Source organism: Perissodus microlepis, chromosome 14, assembly GCF_051167445.1.
Source record: "Perissodus microlepis isolate ML-2025 ecotype Zambia chromosome 14, ASM5116744v1, whole genome shotgun sequence".
Taxonomy (NCBI): Eukaryota; Metazoa; Chordata; class Actinopteri; order Cichliformes; family Cichlidae; genus Perissodus; species Perissodus microlepis.
Genome location: NC_140474.1, coordinates 24,403,730 through 24,413,246, shown reverse-complemented (window position 1 = coordinate 24,413,246; position 9,517 = coordinate 24,403,730). Strand labels below are relative to the sequence as shown.

The 9,517-nt window shown below is 41.4% G+C and overlaps 1 protein-coding gene across 2 annotated transcripts; it reads right to left on the bottom strand.

Annotated features, from left to right (window-relative positions):
- Positions 1 to 26: 26 nt before the first annotated feature.
- npat (nuclear protein, ataxia-telangiectasia locus) lies at positions 27 to 9,484 on the bottom strand. Of its 2 annotated transcripts, none has more exons than XM_084950195.1 (17): positions 9,265 to 9,484; positions 8,981 to 9,099; positions 8,829 to 8,889; positions 8,662 to 8,734; positions 8,424 to 8,464; positions 7,841 to 8,083; positions 7,592 to 7,667; positions 6,630 to 6,753; positions 6,326 to 6,417; positions 6,137 to 6,218; positions 5,936 to 6,032; positions 5,703 to 5,819; positions 3,800 to 5,215; positions 3,435 to 3,535; positions 2,862 to 2,955; positions 1,382 to 2,730; positions 27 to 771 (listed from the first exon to the last, which is right to left on the bottom strand). In XM_084950195.1, exons 1-17 carry the CDS (start codon positions 9,299 to 9,301, stop codon positions 691 to 693), a joined length of 4,203 nt encoding a protein of 1,400 aa, XP_084806321.1. In that variant the 5' UTR covers positions 9,302 to 9,484; the 3' UTR covers positions 27 to 690. The 2 variants fall into 2 exon arrangements, with proteins under 2 accessions (XP_084806321.1, XP_084806322.1); XM_084950196.1 differs by having other exon boundaries at positions 6,326 to 6,414.
- Positions 9,485 to 9,517: the final 33 nt, after the last annotated feature.

Sequence of the window (9,517 nt, the reverse complement as noted above, 5' to 3'; positions counted from 1 at the left end):
TTTAAATGTAGACAAAAGAACAAACATGATTTTTCTTTGTTTTATTAAAATGCAGCCAAGTATACAAATCTGAACAGCTTCAACAAAGCATCTGATTCTGAAAAAAAGTAATATACGTGTTTATGCTACTAAAACTTATATTTACACTAGTTTTTTATTTTTCAAATAACAAAATGTTTCTCAACTCAAAAACAGGAGCTATACTTCAGTGTTTTTAAAAATGTCTGCTAGAAACATATTCCAAAGTGTAATTTTAGATACCGACCTGTCAGGTGTCAAATAGGTCGGTATTTATCAAAGGAGTCAAATATTGACCAAGGCAATTCTTTGAGTCGACCATTAACAACACACACCCACTCTGTCAAAGTGCCCAAAATCAAAACTGTTCCACAACATAAGTCAGAATGTAAATCAATGTCCTCATGTTCATTACTGAGTAAAAAGCGTAAAAAATCGAAAGTGCAATGGTTGCTTTGCTACTGTTGCAACATGATCATGAGATATGTCACCTTCACTGGAGGGAAGGGGGTTTGCCAAAATTCCCACACTTTTTGAAAAATCCATTTCAACTTTAATGTCTCAGGCAAAGTTATTAACAGGAACCAGATGTACTGTGTTATCAGAGGGCTTGTTCTATTTCGGGATTGTAACACAAGTTACGACAGTCCTTTCCTGCTGGCGTGTCCGGTTTCATTCATCATAGTGAAGTGAAGACAGGAACTTATCCACATCCAAGTCTTCAGGGAAATAATCTATAATTTTCTTTCTTTCCTGCAAATAAAATGAAAGCAATAAATAAGAGTTTTATGACAGAACTATGTATCAAATATCTGCCTCCATGTGCATGTGTTTGTCTTTACTTGCTTTGCTTTTCTTAACAACTCAACATCTACTTTACACTTGGCAAGTTTAATGCTGGATGATCCAAAGATGTGCAGTGTCAAGATTCTTTGAGTGGTCCTCATATTTGGCAAGAAACTTGTCACGCTTTCAAATCAGTCACATAGCTTACCAACAAGCAAGACCGGCAATTGCACAGGATGCCAGGGTGTTAGGACCCAGTTAACTGGCTGTGTATTTGCCCAAGCACCTCATTCCACCTTCATCATACTGCAAGTGTATATTGTACCAAATATGCATATTTTGAAGAGACTATGAAGTACTTGGGCATAATAACAAAGTGTACTTTATTTAGTAAATTAGATTAGGTTCTTGTTGAGACCATAAATAAATAATAAACACGTAAAAAGGACTGATACGCAATGGAAGTTCATCTGGTGTCCACACACCTTTGATAATCACTACACAACAAAACACAAAAGAGTTGAATACAAAATAAAGAGGAAAAAAGACTGGACAAAAACCATGCTGCTGTACTTACTCGGTCTTTCTTTTTGGTGGGAGATCGTTTTGATTCTTTCTTTGGAGGGGGGCTTGATGCTGAAATAGGTTGTTTGCGTTTCTTTGAGTTCTTCGAGCTAGTAGGCGACTTTTCTCCTATCCCCTCCTGACGCAAACTGTCCTTCAGTGGACTGCCTGTCCTGGCGATGGCAGCACGTGAAAGAATCATAAGTGTGTGAGCAGCCATGTTAATGCTGCTTTCACTGCCGGCTTCACTGGCAGGGCTGCAGCCAGGTACATCCGGGGTGTTGGGAGGCATTAGATGCTTTGGAGTACCCTCTCCGTCTTTAACCTTTCCCTTCTGTCGAGGAGTCCTGGGACAATCAGCAGGTGCTTCCTGCTTACTGCCACTTCCGGGAAGGTCTGAACTGCTTGCACCAAGCCCTTTGACTGGATTCGAGGGAGATTTGAGCCCTTGAATGTCCTGAAGCATTTCAGCTGCCTGTTTAGCCAGAGAACTGGTTTTAGATGGTGTTTTTGTAACTTTGGACTGACTCTGAGATGCCGGCGGAGTGACGGCTGGAGGGCTCAAGTCTCTTGATGCTGAGGATGAAGGTGCTGATTGCTGTTGTTGGTCTTTCATGCTACCCTTCATTTCATTCTCTTTGTTAGCTGTGACATTTGGCATTTCCTGAGAGGAAGTCTTCTTTTCTGTACGTCCCTCACGTGGTTTCAAAGGCACCTTCTCTGCAGATTCTTTCCTGCTGCTTTCCTCTTTGTCCTTCCTACTTCCTGATTTTAGTGCAGAATCAGACTCTGACCTGGAGTTATACGAATCCTTAGGTTTTGAGTTATCTTTATGTGCATCCTGACTGCATTTCCTCTCAACAGATTTTGATCTTTTTTCTGATTCTGACTTTTTTCCAGCCTCAACCTTTGAAGCATCAGCACTGCTGGTACTGGCACTTTGAGACTCCTGCTTGTGGGTGTTATGATCCTGCTTGCGAGAGCTCTTTTTAGCAGAATCTTTCTGGTACTGTTGTAAAGAAAAGGGCTCCTTCACTAAGCTTACTCCAGCCTGCGGACTTGCTAAACATCTGACAGTTTCTACCCTCCTCTTGGGTTTGTTGCCACCCAGGATAGTAGGTCTTATTCGAACAACCAACTCTGTATTAGTTTTCTCAGTCTGCTGGATAGATGGTGATGGGGATGTAGTTGCAGTCATGGCTGTGCTGGTTGTAGTCGTTTTAGCAGTTTGTGGTTGAACGTCTGCAGAAGAGTCAAAACATAAAATTCTCCTGTGACTGGCACCTTTTTCTGCATCCTGCTGGTCTGTGTTTCCAGCTGATACAGGTTGAACCACTTTACTGCCCAGATTTTTCTCAGTGCCTGGAATTTAGAAATGAGGCCGTGAAATTAAAACATTATACTGAGCAAAGATGCATTCAAAAAAGGATACCATATAATTTTTAGCCAGTATACATCTTCACCATGGAGAAGCAGGTTAACCTCTAACTTACCAGCAGCTACAGGTTGTTTGCTTGCGACGGTGGGAGTTTTGGACGGGACAGTTTCTGTCTGCTCTACTGATACAGGATTCTGTATGGCAACAAGCTGTAAATGTAACAATGAATGGGTTAATGTGGTTTACATGTGAAGTCAACTGGGGCTCCTTGTAGAAGCAGAATGTCTTACTTACAGAAAGTCTTGGATAAACAATAATCAAACAGATCTTCAATTCAAAATTGAACAGAGACTTGACTGGGTCAAAACTGACCCAAGCCATACTAGCATAGAATATGAACAGTATGTAAAGGTTAAAGAGTATGTTTATCCTTTGAAATACAACGTATAATACATTTTATTTACCAGTTTGCATTGCACACAAGATAAAGTTAACACATTGACCTGAGAGTGGCAAAGTTTGGACAGTTGGACAGTTTTGTTTACTTAGCAGCCAATTTGGTCTGAAAGTGTCTCATTTAATAAAGAAATAAAGCTTTTCTCACTCCATCATTCTGGTTATAATGGTAAGAAAGGAAATGCTTTCAACCGCAAACCACATGCTCCGACTAACAATAAAATGATCTTACTTGATTGGACACCATCTGCACTTTCCCCACAGGATTCGGTCCTACAACAGAAACAGGAAGCATCATGGGCTTCACGGGTGATGGCAGGACGAGTGCTGACCCTTCAAACAGGAGCACAGAGCAAGATTAAACATGGGGACATGCCTTGTTGCCATTAATAACTCAAAAAAAAAAAATTCCTTAACCACAGTGTCCCTACAATTTTCTGCCAAAAGAACTTTACTTTCAATATTTTGGACTGTAATCAGTGCAATAATGTGGAAAAGTATGTTGTTATACACACTGCACATTGCTTACTACCTTACATTCACTTATAGATGTAATGTTTGTGGGATGACTCAGTTTTGCAGCCTTCTGTCTCTTACCAGTGGAGTAACTTGTAGAGCGAGTTGGTGTTGTCACCGCATATTGATTTGTGGGTAAAGACTGTCCGTTTGAGACACCAGCAGGCAGCACCACCTGTCTGCCTTCAGCTTCGGTAGATGGGGGCTCTGTTACAAGGAAATAGCTGGCTCCTTGGAGGGCAGGGTTAGTTGCATCCAGGGGTAGTTGAATTATATAGCTCTGCTGGGCCTGTGACGTTCCAGTTAGTGGAGATGCAGTTACTGCTCCAGCCTTGCTGCTCAGAGGACTAGCAAATGCCTCAGAACTTTGTAATCCACTAACTGCCTGCGCCACCTCATCCATGTTGGCCTTTGGAGTTTCAGGGCATCCCACCGACTTAGCTGGGGAGGAAACGTAAATGGTGGGAATCTTGTCTCCAGAAATGCTGGAAATTGCCTGGTTTAAGGCTGTGTCGCTGGAAGAACCTTCATCCTGGTTATCACTTATGATTATTTTCAAAGACATGACATTACTGGAGTCTGTTGCAGCCGTGTTTGGGATGCTTGTGGTTAACAGATCAGCTGTTGTTGCAACTGAAGCTGCAGGAGGAGGGGCAACGGGGGCACAGGAGGAGGACGAGGATGCGGGTGAGGCAGCTGTGAATGAGGCATGTGCAGCTCTTGGACTTGCAGAGGTAGAAGCAGACGTTGGTGCGGCAGGTGTTGCAGTAGATGGGGCAGCAATAAAAGCAGATGAGGGTGAGGCTGCTGAAGCTGTAGTATCTGTAGAAGAGGATGTTTTTAAGACAGATTTTGATATTACTGAGAAAGTAGACACTGGTAGAGTATCTCCTCCACTGTTTGAGAGTAATATTTGAGGTAGGTCAGCGGCGGGCGCTGGAGTGATGTTCAGCTGAGCTTGTTCGGGAGGCAAAGATGATGCTCCGGATGCACCAGGTTGATCTTTAAACTCTTGTGATTGTTTAGGTTCTTTTTGGTTGTTCATATTTGAGGCCGATGTTTCCTCTGGCTCAGGAAAAGCACCAGAGTCCACTGGCGAGGGATCTGTGGAAGATTCACCAAAGACAGGTGAGATAGAAGTGCTGCCCTTTGCGGGAGGCTCCTGAGTGGCCAAACTGTCCAAAGGAGGAGGGGGAGGTGTATTCAGTGGTTCATCAATATCCATTGGTGTTTCATTGACAGTGTTAGTGAAAAGTGGATCTTTTTCTTTTCTGTTTGAGTTTGTTGGAGCACTTGAGACACCTCGGGGATCCCCTTGACTCACTATCAGTCTGGCTGAACTGTTTTCAATCCTGGATGATCTGCCACTGGGACCAAGAACTGTTTTCTTTAACAGTGTTGGAGGAGCAGACTTTCTTGTCTTTCGCTCTTGCCCAGGTTTCGTCTTCACCGTCATTGGTGTTGTATCTGAAGCAGGTAAATCACTGTGTGTGGCACCTGAAAATAGAAACAGAGTTCAATTATTCATTTGTCTCTATTGTTAGCAGAAATGATAACCTGCTTGACCTCTCATAGAAAGTTATTTAAACTTGGAAAAATGTTTGGATTTTTATTATAATTTCATAACTGATGCTTCCAGGTTTTATGAAGTCCAAGTGGCAGGGATGTTCCTGTAACCAGCTGTCAACCACTCTCTTTTTCCCCACAATTCTCAACACTACTGTGAACAACACCATGAATGTCTTGCAGGAGAGACTGTCTGAAAGTGCACTCCACCTCTTCGTCATGGCTAGTATTTTCCTGCAGTTCATTTCAGTTCTTAAATTAGGAATAATTATAGGTACTTTTCAATTTTTGACTTTGTTTACAAAGTTTACCAACTGTTAGAAGCTCAAGAAGCTACAGCCTTACACCTCTAAGCCCCTTCCAGACTTCCTGTAGACATTTATGCTGCCTTTTCGACGTTTAGATTATGACAGACTACCTGTATCAATATTTTGAAGGAGTCTGATTGCAGATGTAGTTCCAGCAGTGTCGGTCTCTTCTGGACTACTGCTCGTATCGCCATCTCCTGCTTCTCCATCTGCGAATTTAGTTTTATCTGCAAACATCAATTTATAAAAAGTCTTACAAAAAGTTCTTTAGTTAAACTGTTACAGACAGTTGCGAACTATTATTTAAAGGAAAACACATTAAAGTAAATGAGGTCATAGTTACTGCAGTCAAAGAGGTCAAAGAGAGCCTGAAAAGCTGGGTCGGACTCAGTTTGCTCCAAAATGTCATGGATGGCGTCGTCACTCATATGAATTTCCCCCTGTATACGTGAGTAAATAATAATAAATTACACAGAAAAAGTGAAAACACTACAAGCAAAATTTTAAGAATTTTTTAAATTTTAAATTTTAAAAAAAAAATCACCTGTAATCCTAGTATTTCATCTATAGACTGGTCTGTTTCCACTGTACTTGAAGAACCCTTTGATGTTTGGGGCATTGGCTCACTGATAGTAGTGATGAAACAGAGTAGGAAACAGCACAATCACTATCAAAAACTGTGCACAATACATCCAAGTGCAAACAAAATGAAGAGTCCTATCACGTTACTTACTTTGCAAGGATTTTGTTGATGTTTTCAGCAAGTTTCTCTTGTAATGACCTGTCACCCAGTATCTTGTCACGTGCGTTTTGTATCACAAGCTGCTGTAAAGAGTGAGATGAAACAGAGAGTATGTCATTTCTGATGCAATAAAGTAATTTTTCTTTGTATCTAGAGACACAGAGTGATATATGACCATTCAGCAGATCAACAAGGTTTTAAACAACAATGTCAGTGGATTTGTTAATATGTGATTTAAGTGTAGTCTTTAACTTTTCTCTGCAATTAGGAAACCTAGCATTAGTGACATACTTACAGGGAAGTTTTCATCAACAGCCTCTTCAGGTTGGGGTTCTGCACTGCTGCTGCCAGCAGCTGTAGCAGATCTGCTAGGGGCACTGGAGCCACTCGGAGCACCACTTCTCTTCCTGGGGGTGTCCCTGAGGACAACAGAAAAACATTTTAAACAAACCATGGGAATAACAATAACAGCACAATAAAGTCAAACAGAAATATCACATGCTGAAGATCGAATTAATCAATGAAGTTGGGGTGACCCAGCACAGACAATATTCCAGGTTGACTTTGCGTCACCAGCATGTTCTTTTCGTCGCAGTCCCTTGAAGTCGCCAAATATCACTTTCTATGGTTTCTGATTATGGCTATATCACTGAGGATTGCTTCCAGTGTGTGCGCAGATTAAGGAACAACATACTGATATTGAGTCATTTAGAATAAGCAGTGACACAGCCTTGTGACTGATTAATGTCATGTGAAATTAACTACAATCAGCATTTTTTTTTAGCTAAACCAGCCAAAGGACCAATTAGCTTATGACATGGCATCTGATGTCCTCTCCATCCACAGTTCAGAAGGATCACTACTCCTTCTAGATTGGTCAGAAATGAATCAAACTTGCTCACAATCCCTACCTGATGCATTTTTTTCGTGCTCAAGATCACAACAGTCATTTGACAGTAAACACCCTGTGAAGTTTGACAAACCCTTAGCAAGAAAAGCTACTGAATCACTAACATTCTGGATTATGCAACACACCAAATACATGTTTGTTGTTTCTGCAATCATTAGTCACATTTTCTGCAATGCGAAAGGTTTATTCAGTGATACTGTCAAGTCATTGTAACAGCAATGTCCATGCACAATTTGTGTACAACGAAAGCTAATTTTTCCATCCACTTTAGATTAGTCTGTCTTTAGCACTCTGGATAGATGTTTATGTAATAACATCTATAGTAAAGCATTAACAACTATTCTTACCATTTCCTTCGACCAGGAGACATTGGGCCTGGATTTAGCCGATGCTCTGAAACAATGATCTGCATGGGTGAATCCCCTGTAACGAATAAGTTTGAATATTTATTATTAAAAACTACATTTTATGACTTAGTATGTGTGCATTAAATGAATAATGAGCTCATAGAGCACTGCTATCCCCTTAAAAAAAGCTGTGATCTTAGCATTACTTTACTTTAGCATTTGTACTCAGTTGTGTGTTATATTACTGACTGGGTGTAGTCATTAATCGGCTGCTGTCATGAATATGCTGGATTGTGCCACTGCCAGAAGCTGGTCTGCTGTTCGGACCACTGTAGCACACTGGGGTGGAGTGGGCAAGCATGCTGTGGGAGGTGTGCGCTGGGCTGATGATGGTGCTCGTCTCAGAAACCGATGAACAGACAACAGCACCCGCAGAAGCCACGGCAAGGACCCGCTGTCTAGCCATGTTTGCCAATCCAACACGTGAACGTGCTGCAACACACAGAGGCTGATAAGTAAATAGGTTACATATAAAACCTGAATGCTGAGGCACTGTTTGACAATTGTAAGTAATCATGGTGCCAATTTCCCAATTTGATGTATGGACAATGTTTTTATTCAGAAGTTATTTGGGTAACATGCCAATTCCTGGGGTTTTAGGAACAGGCAACTATAATCACAATAAGCTCATGATTAGGGAAGTCCCTTTTCAAACAGTTTCTGTTCCTACATTATAGGTATATTTCTACATAAATGCATTAAACCTGATGCTTTCAGCTACATCACCATGTATTAGCCCATTACATCAAAACAAACAACCTGACAAACTTACTTCTCTGACATGCTGATATAGCAGGGGAATTCTGCAATGACCTAAGGAAAGATGCAGAAAAATATTCACATATTGATTCACTTCACCAAGTTTTAGCATTCAGAAACACAGCAGCAGATGTTTATCTTTCGTCTCACAACAACATACCAATCAACAATAGAAAACAATAAGAAATCATTTTTCAAAATCAGCCCCATGCATCCTATGCTATCACACAATTATTAGTGAAGCTCATTACTTAATCTGGTTGAGTGTGAAATCCAGCTTTTTCCACAATGAAGTCATCATGACGGGAACCTCATGACAAGACTCTGTTGAAAATATCACTAATCATCAGCAACAAAACCATGACATATGAACAATAATCGGTCATAAAACACTAAAGACATCCTCTGAATGGCTTACCTTTTGTTTTAGCAGCTACATACTCATTTAAAATGGTTGTCAGGCTCTTCCCAAAGATGGACTGTGTGAGGAAAGATTAAACATAAATGCAGTCAGCTGTAATCATGACAGGCTGTGGAGGCGGCTTACAAGAGGGAGGAAGGCACACTTACAAAAACGCAAGCAGGAATAGTCCCATCTCCTGTGGTGTGCTCGGCATACTCTTTCAGGTTGGGGCTCTCGTGAATGAAAGCTTGGCTTGTAGCTGACAGTCCCTCTTCTTGGAGGTACCCTAGCGGAAGGACATTAGTAGCACCTCAGTCAGCAGTAACAGTTACCCTCCAACTGCAGCCCAATCAACCGTTAAGGCTGTGAGGCTAAAGCCACCCATTTACACTCGACTGTCATTGCTGGCTAACCCCACAGCTACTCGTCTGCTATGGACGACCAGACTTACCCAAAACAAGCCGAGCGACGTCAGACGGTAGCAACATGACCGACTAATTGTTGGTAAAAGCGGCCTCAAATGTGAACAGGAAACTCCATGTTCAGAAAAAGTCTCCGAGAAGCTCAAAAACTGACTGAAATGAAACCACGTCAGTGATATTATTGTAAAGGCGACGTCTTCACAATACTGCTTCTATACTCAAAAGGCGGGGAACTCAAGCACGTATAACCCGGAAGTACCAAGACCAAGCTATTGATTAGAA

Bases quoted from the DNA above. Each gene is read 5' to 3' on its own strand.
- npat (XM_084950195.1), bottom strand. From the start codon at position 9,301: ATGTTGCTACCGTCTGACGTCGCTCGGCTTGTTTTGG. The intron at 6,033-6,136 runs GTGATTTTTTTT...TCACGTATACAG, and splicing joins ATGAAATACTAGGATTACAG to GGGGAAATTCATATGAGTGA. The intron at 3,536-3,799 runs GTAAGAGACAGA...TCCTGTTTGAAG, and splicing joins CTCTACAAGTTACTCCACTG to GGTCAGCACTCGTCCTGCCA.